At 48.6% G+C, this 16,629-nt stretch overlaps 1 protein-coding gene across 1 annotated transcript; it reads left to right on the plus strand.

Moving 5' to 3' along the window:
- The first annotated feature begins 600 nt into the window (after nt 1-600).
- On the plus strand, nt 601-14,498 carry LAT2 (linker for activation of T cells family member 2). Its single transcript, XM_056506880.1, has 13 exons — nt 601-648; nt 5,167-5,268; nt 5,817-5,856; nt 7,181-7,224; nt 8,017-8,071; nt 8,694-8,737; nt 9,488-9,526; nt 10,072-10,102; nt 10,232-10,311; nt 10,727-10,792; nt 11,517-11,579; nt 12,381-12,484; nt 13,684-14,498. Exons 2-12 carry the CDS (start codon nt 5,181-5,183, stop codon nt 12,467-12,469), a joined length of 639 nt encoding a protein of 212 aa, XP_056362855.1. The 5' UTR covers nt 601-648; nt 5,167-5,180; the 3' UTR covers nt 12,470-12,484; nt 13,684-14,498.
- Nucleotides 14,499-16,629: the final 2,131 nt, after the last annotated feature.

Below are 16,629 nucleotides of genomic sequence, written 5' to 3' on the forward strand. Positions count from 1 at the left end.
GAAAAGCGAGGGCAGGAAAAGCAGAAAAGCACTAACTCTCCTCAGTACATACACTGATATAGAATCTTCTCAACAAGCTAAGACACAAACTCAGGCCACCACTCACTAACCTGTTAGAATTCCAGTTCCTTAACACACCAGGTTATGTATAGACAACACATACAACCTGTCTGGTTCTATCTGAAAAATGTCAGCAAAATGCTTACTAGAGCTCTATTGTATCTAAGCAATGTCTACAGCTACTGTCCTGGAGCCTCTACTGAAAACATCAGTATGTTTTTAACCTTCACTAGAACTCACACTTCTACTTTGGCCTCTGAACCTTTTACTTACTAAAAGCATTGGAGCTCGTACTAAAACTTACTGACTTACTTACTTATCCTAAAACTTAAACTTACACCTCTGCCTTATGTATGAGTGGCTTGATATACTTCAATCCATCTCCAGCCTTTAATTCCATCCCTGCACTCAGATTAGTCCCAGAAGAGCTCAGAGACCCCCAGCACGGTGAGAGCCGCGGGGCTGCCCGGCCGGGCAGCGGATGTTGGTTTGTGATTCACAGGGACAGGAAACCAGCAACTGCTCACGAGCCCTGGAGGAACCAGCTCCAGGGCAGCAGCTGGCTCAGGGACAGAGCTGAGGCTGGGGGTAAGGTGGGTGATGGAGGGAGGGAGGAGGGGATGGGGACAGGGGAGTGCTTGGGGTCCCATGGGGACAGTGGGGTGTCCCACTGAGCTCACAGACCCCACCTGAGACCTTGGCCACCCTTTAAAGAAGTTCAAGGTCATCCCTGTAAAACCTTTCTGGAAAGCAACGTGGTGGATGTTCCCTCCTCACTGCTGCTCCAAGGTAGGAATTACCAGCTCTGTCTCCTCAGCAGCACTTGGACCCCTCTGGTGCTGAATCCATCCCACCCAGCCTGGACTGTCTGTTTCACTGCTCTTCACCTCTCCTCGTCCATCTGCTGATGGAAACGTGGCTCTCAGTACATTATTTCTGCATTCACATCTTCTAAAATATTCTGCAAGATTCAGTCTGTGCTGAGCTTCCCCCTCCCTGCATGGTCCTTCTGGCTCCTGCAGCCCACGCTGCTCCCCCTCCAAAGCCCAGCCCTTAAAAATAGCTGATTCTAACAGCACTTCCTGGGTTTCCATTGATTTCAGAGCTGACTGGCATCATGGATATGAATACATTTATTTTACTGTATGTAAGTGCTTGAAATAGCTAATTCTAGATAGAAACAGGTTTGGTTTTCTCAGCTGTTTTCTCTCGTGTGAGCAACGTTCAGTGTAATATGGGCCACGAGGCAGGTCATTTAGCAGAAAAGGATAATTTTGGGATAATCTTGCAAGAGATTGGCTCATTTTTGTGGTTCTGGAGTCTGTAGTTACACAGGGGTTGCCTGGATGGGCTCCCGGTGCAAGTGGATGATGCTGTGAGGCTTCAATGCTGCCTGGAACAGGGGAGTTAAAAATACAAGATAAATCTGTGAGTTACCTTCTTGTGCTGCTATGCCTGTTGTGATTGGGGTTTTATGATGTATTTTCCACCCAAGGTTTTTAAAAAGCATTTTCCAAAGTTATAATCTATGTGAAAGTTGATTTATCAATTCTAATTTTCCCATTTTATCATATGTTCTACTGAAATGCATCTGTTGGCATAAAAGCCTGATCTGCCTGAATAGCTGTAAAAACCCCAGACTTTATGGCAGCAGCTTTCCTAAGATAAATCTGGTAGGAAATGAGATGTGCAGACCTCTGGAAAGGAGATTTTCTGAGGACTCAGTGCTGGTCATTGAAGTAATTCCAGCCACAGGAGCTTCCTTGGTCTGAGACTTTATTTCTGTATTGTTGGGACTTTCTGTGGCAATCTGTGCCACACAGGCAAACACAAAGTGGAGTTGCTTTTCTTAAACATGTTAGAGACATTGACTCAAGCTGAATATTGCATCTGTTCAACAAGTCAGTGTGCTGAATTTCATATGGTGAGTCTTTAAATACACTCTCCACTTCATATTTCATTCCAGTGACTCATCCTACCAACTTGAATTAGAATTAATTTACTGCAAACTGGTGCAGACCACAAAACTTTCTGGAGGGGAGAGAAAGTGACTGGTTTATATTTGCCTTTTGGGCATTTTTTGATTGATAGATCAATCAAATACATAATATAAATACGTGATTTTAGTCTTTATCTTGTAATGTGAACTCAGGGGTGGGCTTGACATCTGCAAAGGACTAAAATGTCTTCATCAGAAATTATCTCATGGAAAGCCAGGCATTGCTGAGGCCACATCAACACATTCCTCACTCTCCTGGTTTCTCAGCAAAAAGATAAAGTTCACTTTAAGTGCTCTTGCAGGGTTTTTTAATGAGCTTTGTGCCTTTTCTGCTCCTTTTGGGAAGTTCTTCCAGACTTTCCATCCATTAGGAATTTTATTTCTAGCCTGTGCAAATCCAGCATATATCCACTCATTTATTAGCCAGAACTGCCTTATTTCAATGTAAAAGTTTTTCTCACTTTGTTGTGCTGCTCCTGGACAGCTGGACAGTGAGTGTCCATGTCCTCTTGCTCTCCAATTCAGTGGAATTGAAAGCAGAAGACCTTTTAGTCTTCCTGGATAAAATCATCTTTCCTTCCTTTGGATCTTCATAGTGAGCCTTGTTACAGGGATGAATCCTTAAATTAGGAAAAGACCTGGCACAGAGAACTTTTGCAAGTTCATTAATTTTTCCAAAAAATTTTTTTTGTAAGAAAAAACCTGTCTCCTTGATTACTAAAAATATCTGAGGATATTTCAGAGAAGGAGCAGGCCCTGCTTGGGAAGAGGAGCTTCCCCCTGTGAAGGAGAGCAGAGCTGCACCCAGAGCCCAGGGTGCTGCTCTCCCAGGAATTGCTGCTCTCCCAGGAATTCCTGCCCCTGAGGGATTTGTGGGGTCGTGGTGCTTGGGGTGTGCTTGTTTCCTCAGCACAAAAAGGGGAAAAAAGGCAAAAGGAGAAGAGAGAAGTGTGTGAACACAACAGGGCATTGCAACACCATCTGAGTGTCACCCCCAAACCAGACAGGAGCCAGTTTCATCCCCAATTTGGGTTTTTTGTCAGCATCCTAGAGCAGGGCTGGCAATAATGAGCTGCACAATCCTTCTGTGCAGAGCTCTCCAAGGCTGGGGTCTGTGTGTTCTCTGCAGCTCCCCCAGGCAGAGTGCAGGGAAGCACATTCAGCCTTCCAAATATTTTATTTATATCCTGCTAGCCGTGAGTAAGTGCTTCCAGCCTTCTGCTTGTCATAAATCTGCTCATCACCTCTTTCTGTCAGCTCCTTACCAGAGCAGGGCTTGTGCCAAAAGAAAGGTTTTTCCATGGCTTGGGTATTTGGGGAGCACAAAGGCTGATGGTGTGGGTGTGACTTGGGGGTTTTCTTGGGGCACAAAGCTGTGATGGGGTGGGACACACCATATCCTGTTCATCAGCCCCACAAAAAAACCACTTTTTGTGTCCCTGCTGAGTGGGGCTCAGGGGCAGGCAGGTTTTGCTGCCTCACTGCCCGTGACCAAAATAAAACTGGCTCTGGAAGGGAGAAGGAGACCTGCCATGGAATGGGACAAACCAGGGCAGTGTTGTCAGGTGCCTCCAGCTCTGCCTTGCCTTCACTTTAAAGAAAAAAAATAGAAGAAAAAAAAAAAAAGAAAATAAAAGAAGCCAGGAAACCCACAAACAAAGCAGCAGCATTGCATTTTAGTCACCAGCATTGAGGCACCAATTCCCCTCAGCTGCCTCTTGGAGATGCTTTAGAGGTTTCATTATTTGAGTTATTTTAATTATCAATTGCTACAATATATCTTTCCTTCTCCATTCACCAATTTAATAGAGGCTTGAGTTGTAATAAGAGAGGTTGAGGAGGAAAGATTCCTGCCAGCCAGAGTGATGGCCTTTGCCACACTGAAGAGTCTCCATCCCTAGGGGAAAAAGAAAGTTTATTAAAAACAAAAATAAATTAAAATAATCTGTAACTAAAGAAAACCTGACCCTGGGGAATAGGAATGGGCTAAATGATCCATCTCTGCCTGCATGCTGCTTTCTGTGATATTTGTAGGATGTTTTATATTTTAAAGGAAGAAGTCAAAGCCAAATCATGCTGATTGTTAAAATGTTAGCTGCTGTTTGAGGAAAGCCTGTCCTGGAAAGGAAGGGTGGCTGAGGCAGCTCCATGCAGAAAAAGGTGTGGGGAATTTAACACTGAAGTCACTGAGCTGCAGGAAGGAGCCACAGCACATTGTGCAAAGGTCTTGAGAGTTCAGAAATTGCCAAGTGCCTCCCTTTTGCCCTCTTCTAGAAATTAAAGAATGGCTGTGTGCTGCTTGATGGCAGCAGGGGGGATTGGGGATGAGTAATTCAGAATTCAGAGCATTGTCTCTGCCCTGCCACACAACCCAGAGCCCCTCAGCATCCTCAGCACCCTCTGTGGCTTTCTGGGGAATGTCCTGGAGTGACTTTATGATGTTTGTGTCCCCAGTTGTCTGTTCTGTTGGTGTTGGACATTCTGCAGCTTTAGCTCTGGTTCAGGAGTGACAGGGGAGAGAAGAAGCAGAATTATTACCAGAGTCTGCCCTTGCTCCCCCACATCCTTCACACAGACTCTGCTGTCTCTCCTCTGCTCTTGGTTAGTTTTTCTGGCTGCCTGGGGCACAGGAGTTCCCTGGACTGTGGTGTTTGGGTTTTTTTTCCTTTTTCTTGGAATAGTTCAAACCTGCTCTGGCTGAAAACCCAGAGGAGCACCAGGAGCTCACACCTGTGGCTCACCTGGGCTGTGACATTTCCCAGCTCTGGAGGGACTGAGAACAGCCTGAATAAACTCAGCTGCAACCCACAAAATCAACTTTTCTAAATTTGTCATCTCTTCAGTGCAGCGAAAAGTTTTACTAGTTATTATTGTTCATTTTTGTGCTTAAAAAAGTGCTTTGCCTGTTAAACAAACAGGTTTTTTTCCACTTCTCTCCGAAAAAATATTTCTCCAAACCAGTTTTTAAAAAATCCTCCTTAAACCTATTTCCTAGAAAAACCCCATTCAGCAATTTTCTCCCAAATTCTCCGAATGTAAGAGCTCTGTGAGGGATGTCCCCACAGCCCGTGTGCCCCAGAGCTGATGGGGTCCCCTCTCTGTTCCAGGCTGCTCTGGGGCCATGGCACAGCTGGAGCTCTGGGCAGCTGCAGCTCTGATGCTGCTGGGGGCGGCTGTCAGCCTCTGCATCAGGTGCCAGCTCTCCCCAGGTGAGCCCTTCCCTTCCCTTCCCTTCCCTTCCCTTCCCTTCCCTTCCCTTCCCTTCCCTTCCCTTCCCTTCCCTTCCCTTCCCTTCCCTTCCCTTCCCTTCCCTTCCCTTCCCTTCCCTTCCCTTCCCTTCCCTTCCCTTCCCTTCCCTTCCCTTCCCTTCCCTTCCCTTCCCTTCCCTTCCCTTCCCTTCCCTTCCCTTCCCTTCCCTTCCCTTCCCTTCCCTTCCCTTCCCTTCCCTTCCCTTCCCTTCCCTTCCCTTCCCTTCCCTTCCCTTCCCTTCCCTTCCCTTCCCTTCCCTTCCCTTCCCTTCCCTTCCCTTCCCTTCCCTCCTTTGGGGTCAGGACTGGCTGCTTTGCTTTGTGGGGTTTGAGACAAAACCCACAATTTAAATACAGTTACAAGAATTTTCACCAAAACCCTGCAACCACTGCTCACTACCTCTGTCCTAATGTGCTGAAGAAGTTTTGTGAATTTATTTTCTTGCCCTTTCTGATCTCTAATTCCCAACTCATCCCCTCTAAGAGTTTTTTGTCCCCTTGTCTTCCAGCTACCAAAAGGGGGACACAGCTGAATGAGCAGAGGAGCCAGTAAGTTGCTTTTCCAACCATGTTTCTCCCCCAAACAACTCACCCAGGGTGAGCCCCAGAGCCAGACCAAGCTGAAATCTGGGTTTATAAAAAATAAAATAATGCCAGGATGGGATGCAGGGCAGTGTGGCACAGCCCAAGGTGCTGCTGAAGGGGCAATGCCTTTACAGAGAATAATCCAAAATGAAACTGAAGCTCTGACTGTGATGAATCATTAATTGGTTGGAAAAGGTCTGGGGGAGAAGGGCAAGTTCTTACCCTGTTCTGTTGTGCCCTGAGATGAGCCAGAAAGGTTATTTATTTCACAGAGAGCCCCCTGCCCTTGGCTGGTGCTGGTTGGACCAGAGCAACCACTGACCTGCAGCACAAGAAATGAAGGAAATGCAGTGTACTCCCCCTTATTTCCTTCAGCAACAGACAAACCACAGTAAATGATGTTAAAAAAAGAAAAGTTAGGTTGTAAGCTCTGTTACAGGAGCAAATGGGGCTCTGCAAAGGCCTCCAGGGGGTTGGGGTTTGTTTCTGTGGGGAAAGGCTCCAGAGTGACCCACTGTAGGCTGAAGGCTCCATCCCCCACAGGCTCCAACCATCACTTGATGAATTGTCCCAAATTCCTGAAATTTATACCTGGTTTGGGTTCAGCTCTGTGGTGTTGTTTGCTCTTTTAGAGGTGTGGTTTGGGTGACTTGCAGGCAAATTGGTTTGACCCTATGTTTGGGGTTTTTGACAGCTCTCCCTCCAGTCCATGAATCCCAGCTGGGTAGGGGCAACCCCAATGAAAAAGGGGGAGAGGGTTCCCAAAATTGAATTAATAAGTACCTGTGCAGAAACACCTGCAGCAGACAATGTGTTGAATTCTCTCATGCTCTGAAAAGCAGTTCTATTAACTAAAAAGTACAGAGGTTACTGGGCATAGGTTATCATTGATAATGGTATTTTATTCATGTTGATGTTAAGGGATGATGGGAGGGGCAGAGGCAGCAGTGGAGGTGGAGCAGTGGGGTTTGAAGCCATTTCATGCATGAACATCCATTTTTCTGTGGGTGAAAAGGTTCTTCTGGCCTTTGGTGGCTGCAGCATCAGAATGGGAATTATCCTAAATGATGTTTTCTTCAATCCTTGCTGATGTTGGCTGTTCTACCCCTGGTCCAAACCCACATCTTTTCTTTAGAGGACCAAAGAAGCTGCTCCCAGATGCTGAGTGACACAGCTTGGCATCTGAGCACTCTGCTCCCTGCCCTCCACTCTCCAGCCAGCTCTCTTGTATCTGTTTTCCTTGCACAAACCCCAGCACTCAGCTGAGCTTGTGCTGCTGTTTTTCCAGGCTCGAAAGCCAGCAGAGATTTGAGGTGGTTCGATCCCACACCAGTGAGTACAAACATTGCATGTGGCTCCTGCCCTGGGGACACAACAAGGGGAAAATAATGTTCCAAGGGTCACCTTGAAGCCAGGCCATGAAATGATGAGACCTGGCTTGTCCAAGCCATCTTAGATGCTTCCAGGTCTGTGAATTCTGTAGGGAAAAATGGTCTTTGCATTGACAATAATTTACTGAAGCACTGTAGTTGAGAAGTGACACCTCAGCTACTGGGGCTCCTGGAGTGCTGTGCACTGTGAAAATGAAGGTGTGGGTGATGGAGTGACTCACTGATCATCCCCTCACTGCTTCCTGCAGCAGGGTGGGCTCAGCTCTGACCTTTTGGGTTGTAAGTCAGGAGGAGCAGCTGCCAGGCCCGTGTGAAATGTGCCTGTCTGCGATGGCCCTGCCCTGCCCTGACCCTGCTGGGCCAGCCCCTTAACCCTCTCCAGCCCTTTCATCCCAGCCAGACCAAAACTCTCACCTCACCTTGCAGTGTGGAGGGAGGGAATGGCCCCCAAATCAAGTGGGTTTGGGGCACAATAGGTGACGAGGCAGCAGCTGGGATTGCAGCTTCCTCCAGCGAGTGTTTGCAAGCTCTGTGCTCTGCACCAGCTTTTTTCTCTAGTTATTTCTTGTTTTGACCATTTTTGAACATTCAAGGAACAATTTGGAAGCTATTTTAGGATGCATTAGCAAAGTGCTTGCCAGTCCCAGGGATTCCTCTCTGGTGGATGTTCTGTGCTCTCAAATACCTGCTGCTGCCATAATAATTAACACAGTAATTTTGTTGTTGCTGCCAGTTGCAACCCGAAGGCTGGAAAGTACTAAGGAACCTGAAGATTTACCAATAGCAAGGTAGGAAAAAACCCAAATAAAATGTAGCTGTAGAGCCAAGGTTGGATGAAGTTCACCCAACACCCATGAACATTTGGGATTGCATTCTGGGCCCTATAGATGTGGCATGGGATGTATTTAGAGCCAAAGAATAGTTTGGATTGCAAGGGACCTTTCAAGGCCATATAGTCCAAATCCTTGGTAAGGAGCAGGAACATCTCCAACTTGATCAAGTTTCTTCACTTATTGATGGTCAATAGTATGTTTAGACTTTTTCTGAATTTTCTTCAGTCTGACTGCATTGTTCTGGCAACTAATTAAATCAAACCCAGGAAAATGAACTGTGGCTGTACAGAATAGATACATCATGGAAAAGAAATGGCCATTATTCACTTGTAAGCAGTTTGGTGTGATAAATCCCCTACTCCCCATCACCAAAACCCCCAGTAACTACACAGCCATGATAACTCTGCTGCAATATTCAAGCATAGTTATTTGACCCTAAATTTTTAATCTCCCCTTGCTCCTTGTGTGTGCTTGATAACCTTGCAGGGAGGTTTCATGGATGGCCCCTCTGCTGGTGTGTAACTGCTGGAAGGGTTTGCTCAGACCCAGGATTTTAGGTCTCTTTTCTCTCTTTCAGGAAAGCCACTGAAGAGCTCAGTGCTTCCCATCACACTGGATATGGTGAGCAGCTTCCTGGGACAGATACAGCGAATCACAGAGCAGCTGGAGCTGGAAGGGACCTTAAAGCCCATGGAAAGCAACATGAAAGGAGTTCCAACCCCCTGCCATGGGCAGGGACACCTTCCACTAGCCCAGGTTGCTCCAAGCCCTGTCCAAGCTGGTCTTGTGGACATTTTCAGGGATGCAGCAGCCACAGCTGCTATGGGCACTGTGTGCCACAGCCTCACCACCCTCACAGGAAAAATCTCTTCCCAATATCCCACCTATCCCTGTCCCCTGTCAGTGGGAAGCTATTCCCCCTTGTCCTGCCACTCCCAGCCCTTGTCCAAAGTCCTTCTCCCCTTTAGAAGGGTCTCTGAGGTCTCCCCAAAGCCTTCTCTTTTCCAGGATGAACAACCCTAGCTTTCCCAGGCTGTCTCCAGAGCAGAGGGGCTCCAGCCCTTGGAGCATCTTTGTTCCCTCCTCTGGACTTGCTCCAACAGGTCCACATCCATCTTAATGTGGATCTATCCTGGGTCAGAGTTTAAATCCCAGTGCTCATCCTGCTGTGGCTGGTCTGTCCTGGTTAGAGCCACAGGCACAGATTGTTTAAAATATCACCCCTGGCTATCCCAGTTCCTGTACCCAGGACTGCCCAACCTTGCAGCCCTCAGAGCTGAGTGGTGCTGAAATGCTTGGTGCCTCCATGGCCAAACTGCTCCCTTCACTCAGCTGGAGTCCACGTGTAATGTGCCCCTCTCTTGTCCCCAGGGAGCAGAGATGAGCCCAGGTACCAGAACTTCCTGACAGGTAAATGCTGCAGCCAAAGTCTGGGGGGTTGGGAGGGAGGATGCTGAGGGGATGGGAGGTCCCAGGGGTGGGAGGTCCCAGGGGATGGGAGCTGGCGCTGAGCACACAGGGCACTGGCACTGCAGCTGGCAGAGCTCTGTCTCTGTCAATTTAGAGATTGCTCTGTAAGACACACACTGATCTGATTAACAGGATGCTCCCCAGCCCCTGCTCCCTCCCAGGGCAGTGTGAGCTGCTGCTGCCCTAAGAGGATTATTGGTGTGTGGGGCTGTGCTCTCCTCTCCCAAGGCAGGGAGTGAATTCCCCATCTCCCTGGCAGCTGGCAGGATGTGTCCTGGGAAGTGGTGAGCTGGGGCTTTCTCAGGATTGGGGTGGATCTGGGCTCTCCCTTGCTCAGGCACCTGGTTCTGCTGTGGACAGGCTGTGGGGCTGTGCCAGGGCTTGTGGCTGCTGGGGATGTGGGATGTGGTGGTGCTGGGGGTTTGTCCAGCTGTGCCCAGGGGTGGCTGTTCAGGGGTGCTGACAGCAAACCCTTGTTCTTGCAGAGAGCTGCCTGCAAGAAGAGAATCCCTATGTGTAAGTACCCTGTGCTGCCACCAGCACAGAGTGGAGCCATACTGGTCCCAGTGCTGTCCTGGTGCTCCCACAGCTCAGCCAGGGAGCCTGTCTGGGCAGGAGGAGATAACAGCACTGCTCTTCTCACAGGGAGCCCATCTCTCTGGATCACTACTACAACTGCACCAGGCTCTTCCACCCACCCCGTGGTAGTCCTCCAGGCAAGCAAGGTGGGTTCCTTCACCCAGCCTGGCTGTGCCATGGCTCCAGGAGCTCGTGAGACTGTTCTTGCTGCTCTGTGCATCGCTGTGTGTGGCCTGAAGCAAGGGTGGGTCCAGGAGACACGTTAATTAAAACGGTGTAGCAAAGCTGTGGGATTTGAGGGATGTCCAAGCCCCCATCAGTCCATCTGTTGCCTACAGACAGAACAGCCCAAACCCACTGGTGTTTGTGCTCCTGTGGGAGTGACCACCTGATGCCACTGTGCTTGGATACCCCATCCCTTGGTCACCACAAAGACTGAAGTTTTTAGCTAATCTACATTTCACTGTGGGAAACAGCTCCCTCCTGCAGGTGCTGAGGGATGTTCCCAGGTCACTTACACTTCTGTAGGTCCTTTGTCATCCTCTTTCTTCTCTCCATCAGAGAAAGATGAGGATTCCTATTCCTATGAGAATGTCACCATTGGAGCATCTCAGGGCTTTGATCCAGGTGAGTGTGTTGCTGTCACAGTTTATGTGTCACACAAAGTGCAGAGAAGGATGGTGACCTGCTGACCAAGAGAAACCTGCTCAGCTCTTCCTGCCAGCTCTGTGCCATGGAGCTGCTGTGCAGGCCTGGAACGTTTCCCCTTTCCACAGGAAAATGCACATGGTGATACCTCCTCCCTGATGCCACTGACTTGGTGGTTTCTGCAGCAATTCAGGAGCTTTGGGGACTGCATCTCTAGGTTTTTAATGTTGTTTCAGCCAGGATGGTTATGGTTCTAGCCCCTAGCTCAGGTTTCTCACCAAATCAAGCACAAGAAGGCTGCAGCCAGGAAGCTGCTGAAGGATGACACTGACCACAGTGTCCCTTCAGGGCTTTCAGCATCACTCCTGGGATGTTGCAATCAAAATAGGAAGCCAGTTTGGTTTCCTTCTGTGAGTTAGCACATGCTTTCTGCAGTGCTAAAGCCTGCCCTGCTCCTGCCTGGCTTTGTGCAGAGTGATTAGAGGAGGCAGGAGCAGCAGGGACCTGTCTGATCCCCATCCGTGCCTGCAGATATCCAGGCACGTGGCCAGGGCTGGAAAAATGATGAGGCAGCATCAGCAGATCTGTCTGGCTGGAAACTCAGCCACGTGCACAGCACAGTGCCAGGAGGGGGTTTCACAAAGGCCCTTTTTAGCCCATTTGCTGTTCAGGATTGTCCTGCCCAAACTCTTCCTTGTCACAGATGATGCTGTAGACTATGAGAACAGCATGGCAATACAAACATGGAAACTCCAGCAAGGACAAGGTATGTTCCCAGCTGTTACCTGCTGCTTGGGGATGGGGCTCATGAGCAGAGTGCCTGGTGCACTGTAGACCATGCTAGGGCAGCACAGCCATCACCCTTGCCTTGAGTTAATTTTTTTCCCCAATTGTCCATGGTAAATATCCAAGGCAATGTGCAAATTGTGACACACTCCTGTAACTGAATGCTGCTCTGTTGGGACGTGCTGTTTGTCATACTCAAAGGTCACCACCTGGTGGCTCTGCCTAAACCCTGCCCATGGGGTGCTACAGAAAAATGTTGCTCTTCAGATCTTACACCCTCTTACATTTGAGGTTGCTCCAGTGTAATCCCCCGTGGCACAGAACTTTGTGCACACACCCTGTGGCTCAGCCCTTGACTCTCCTGCTGTAGACAGGGGGCCTATTTCTCAGGCTGACCCTTTTAACCACAGTTAATTTAACTTGTGGCTTCCTGTGAGGCACGAGGGTTCTGGCCTGGGGGATAGTGGGGAGTGTACACCTGCTTATTTATGAGCTTTGTGTCTCTGGTGTGAGTTGTCTAAGCAAACTGATTCCTGTTTGCACACTCTGGATTAAACCTATTTTGGCTCTGAAGAGCTGCCCAGACTGTTTGCAAATTTTCTGTGACCATTTTGAAGCCTCTTCAAGGAGACCTTGACACTGATGTGAGTTTTCTTAGCCTAGGCAGAAAAACATGTCAGCACCAAAGGCTAAATGTGGGCAGAGTCCATGGTGTGTCAGTGGTCTGTGTGTTTTTACACCAACCCACTCACTGACAAATGCTTCCCATCCTCACCTACAGCCCTGCAGACAGAAAGCCTGGATGAGGAGCCAGACTACATCAACACATGTCCTGTGTCAGGCCCTGCCCTGCTGTCAGAGCAAAGGTAGAAACAAGACTAAATGGTTGGTATGTTAATGTAGGGTGGAAGCATTTGGTTTCTGGTGTTTATTCAGGGGTGGGAGGATTTGGTTTATAGTTTATTCAGGGGTGGGAGGATTTGGTTTATGCCAAAGGGAGTTCAGCTGGAGCTCTGCCCTTGCTGGCAGCACCAGCACAGCACCCACATGGGCAGGGGGGGAGTGAGGAGCCACCCTGTGCAGTGCCTCATCTCTGATGATGATTTCAAGCTGACTAACACAGACCATAGAGGCAGATTTGTCCATGTCCCAGCTCCAGCACTGCCCTCTTCCAATGGGCACAGGAACTCTGAACTGCTCCAGAGCAGCTTCAGACAGCTCTGCCACATGCAGGGGACAGGGACAGCCAGCACCCCCTGCTCTGAGCAGGGAGTCCCTCAGCTGAGCCCTGCCTGCCTGCCAAGACCACATATCCTTCCCCATTATCAGCACCAAGCTGATGCTGCTGATAAAGTATTTCTCAAGGCAGATGAAGTAAAAAAACTGCAGAGAGCTGCAGGAAGGTTGCATGAGGGACAGTGATGATGTGCTGGTCCAGACTGGACTAGGACTACAGCTGGACCAGTATCACTCTCCTTTTTGGGTTTTTACTCTCTTGAGCACCTGCAGAGACCCAATGGGACTGTCCTTAAGTTGCTCTAGTTTAGTAGGGTTTTATATTCCCCAGACTGTAGGGACCAGCACTGGGCAGACCCACAAAATCCAATCTTTCTGAAGCCATGCAGAATACTTAAGATTTGTCCCCACCATGCAAAGCACAGTCACCCTATTCAGCACTCTAGGGCATTTGCTTCTGCCAGATGTAGCTGGACATGGAAAAGCCCAGCCTGGGAAACCTGACCCTGCCATATCTTGCTGCCAGGCATCTTTTTGCCATTGTAGTGATGTCTGTGTTGTAGCCTCTGCTAGCAGAGCAATATTCTGAAATCTCAATGTCCAACCAACAAATGCCAGCAGAAGTTCTCCACCAAGGGAGGCTGAATTGAGAAATGGGCACTGATGCCTCTATGCCTCCTGCTCTGATCAGGAATCATCCTCCAGGAGCACAACTGCTTAGACATGGACATTTTACAGTGTATGTCACTGTTTGTCCCTGGAAAGAAAATGCAGCAGGCAGCAGAGTTAAGTTGAAAGCAGGGATTAAATGTCAGTGGACTCACTGTTTTTTCTCCTCTCATTTCAAGTATTCTGCATAAAGTCTGAAGAAATCTTTTGCTGAGCTGTAAGAGCACACCCAGTGAACATGCACACAGGCAGAAGGGAGATTTCCACCCCTCAGTGAAACCTCTTCTCCAAACTGTGCCTGCAGCAACATAGAAGGGGTGTTGCAGAAAGGAAGAAATGCACTGCTTGAAGCCCAGAGAAATCCAACTGCAAACCAGCAACTGGAGAAAGCACCCTGCCCCAGCGACCACGGGCAAGCCCCACCCCAGTCTCATTTCCCTGCATGTCCACTCCAGGGCTGGGCAATGTTTTCTCCTACAGCCAGGATGTGAATCCTCAATTTGCTGAGCAGCAATGCAGCCAGCTACTTAATTTGGCAGGGTGACTCATGCACCATGGCATTAAGCCATAGGGATTATGTTCTGGTTTAGCTGCTGTGCTCTCCTATAGGAGCAGTTTCCTACATGAGAGGAACTGGCAAGGCAGAGGTTGTGTTTATAACAGCAGTGGCTGGCTGGAGCTGAATGAGATTCCAACCTGCTCACAAAAGCTAAAGAGGATTAAATGCCTGCCTTATCCATGGCTTGTAATTCACAGTGTTGGTCTGTGGCAGTTTTCCTCATGTATCAGTATCTGTTTTATAATAGTTCAAAGAACCAGCAGCAATTGTGAGAGTCAGATCCATGATACCAGCCTCAGAAATATGGCTGTTGGAACATCATCTCAGAAACAGAATTCCTATCTCCTGAGCCCTGATGCACAGCTCTGGCACTTCTGGAACATTTATTTATTAAAACTGAAAAGCTTTCAAAGAAAATGGGGTGTTTTGCTATGGTTTGCATTATGGATGTCTGCATGATCAGGTGACACAGAAATGGGAGGACATGAGGTTACATGGAGTGATGTGCAGGATCTTAGGGGGAGAAAATGCACTAAAAGCCTTCTTCCTCAAAATCAGATCAGAAAAGTGTGTTTCAGGAAAGAACACAGCCCACACTCATGGTGAGCAAGCAGGGAAGGGGAGCTAAGGGTTAGAGAGCCATGGGAGAAGGGATGTCAGGTGCTTCCTGCTGCAAATGACTTGGCTCTAAATTTAGCAGAATCACCAAGACAGACCACAGGTGCCCACCCTTGGTGCAGCAGAAACAGTGGGTGGGTTGGAGTTTGGCTCAGAAGGTTTGCTAGTGGATCCTACAAACACTACAAGTTTCCACAGGACTTTTACAACAGAGAAAATCTAGTGCACTTCAGGGATGCACAGACAGGGAGCTACAGCCTGGTTTTCTGCTCACCCCAGCCCATCCTCTCCTCACACCCTTAGGTCTCTTCATGGTTAGATGCTCTGTGAAAAGTCTGCATGCAGCAGGGTCTCTGTGGCCAGAAGCACACAGTGCTGTCTCTGCACAGCCCCCAGGCAGGCAAGGGGTGCTGCTGCCACTGGAATTGTGCCTGTGCTTCCCAGGGCTGTGAGACTCTTGGGATCCAGCCTCAGCACCTGAAGGAGCTCCCACTTTCCAGGGAATGCTGCAGCCTGTGGATTGCTCACTGCAAGGGTGAGCTGTTCTGAGTGATGTCTGGTGATGTTATCCACTGGTGATTCATCTCCCAGCCAAGGGAGCCATTCATGAATAGATTAGCAGCAGTGACAGATCCTTGGCACACAGCAACACATCCAGCTGGAGACCTCCCAGAAAGTTCTAGGCATTAGGTCACTGCATGGTCAGAACATGAAAACACAAGATTTACTGCTCTTCTCACTAAGCAGGGAGGCAGATTACACCAGTTAGATTTTCTGGCTACAAGGTTCCTCCATTGCCAAAGTCGGAGTTTGAAAGTTGTGGAGCCAAAGCAGGCAGGGCAGAACTGGATGTGGAGAATCTTCCCTTCACTTCTTGGGGTCTGAGCAAATCCCCCTTTGCAGCTCTCCAGTGCAGTCAGCTGCAGTGAGGGGTAAATCCTCACCTTTGTAAAGCTTCTGGAGCACTTCTCAGCCAGTCATCTCATTACACTGGAAGGTATCCAGGGACTCAGAACTCTCATCACTGTTTGCCATTAGTCTTGCTCTGAACAACCTCACAGTTTTTCTTTGCAATGAGTGATATGGATGTGTGTGTTCACTGACACTGTCCTTTCAGGACTGGCTTTAGGTGTGCAAGGATTTCTGAGTCTCAGCCAGAATTGCTAAACACTGTTTGTTTGAACCTTTTGACTTACATCTCCCCTGGGTTCACCTCTCTCTCTTCACATTAGGTAGGCAGTCAGGTGAGAAAGTCACTTCCTGTTTTCAATTTAAGAAGCTTTAGAAAAGTAGTTCTGGCTGGTGCACCTCTGAAAATGGAGCTGGGCAGTCTGTGCTGAGTGCTGGAAAGCAGCAGCTCTGCACTCAGAGGGGGAACAAATGCCTTGGGAGAGCAGGAGGTGGTGGCGGCCTCTGGGATCAATACTAGTCCTCTCCTTAGGAAAAGTGAGTGTGATTATGTCCCTGCAGAGCTGGAAAGGATTAGCCCAGAAGAGAGTCTGCTCCAAACTGGAGCTGTGAAATGCAGCTGCTGAATGTAGTTGAGAAGAAACCCTCTGAAATCAGGCAGGAACAGGAACCATGACCCTCCCTGCTCCTCACCCTTCCACTGGCACCATCGCTGTGGGCAGGCACATCCCACAGGGTAAGGACTGGCCTTGAGTCATCCAAATACACTGTTTGCTGGTTTATCAAACATCATAACTGCTCTTCCTTCCCCATTCAGCAATGAACACATTTAATGAGAAAGCAAAGACAGAGCAGACTGGCTGGGATGTGCAATCAAAGGAAAATTAACCTTACTTAAAATTTTAGGGACAAAAGCTGTGATGCTGTGTCTGTAGAGAACAGAGACATAAGCAGTTTTGCTGAGTGCACTGGACAGACCTTAATTGCTCCGGGCTGTCACAGTCCTATCCTGGTTATAAAACACATACAATTTCATGGG

The sequence above is a fragment of the Oenanthe melanoleuca genome, chromosome 19, assembly GCF_029582105.1.
Source record: "Oenanthe melanoleuca isolate GR-GAL-2019-014 chromosome 19, OMel1.0, whole genome shotgun sequence".
NCBI lineage: Eukaryota > Metazoa > Chordata > Aves > Passeriformes > Muscicapidae > Oenanthe > Oenanthe melanoleuca.

Coding starts and splice junctions, on each gene's coding strand:
- LAT2 (XM_056506880.1), top strand. CDS start 5,181: ATGGCACAGCTGGAGCTCTGGGCAGCTGCAGCTCTGATGCTGCTGGGG. Junction 7,225..8,016: donor GGTGGTTCGATCCCACACCA/GTGAGTACAAAC, acceptor TGTTGCTGCCAG/TTGCAACCCGAAGGCTGGAA. Junction 9,527..10,071: donor GTACCAGAACTTCCTGACAG/GTAAATGCTGCA, acceptor TTGTTCTTGCAG/AGAGCTGCCTGCAAGAAGAG.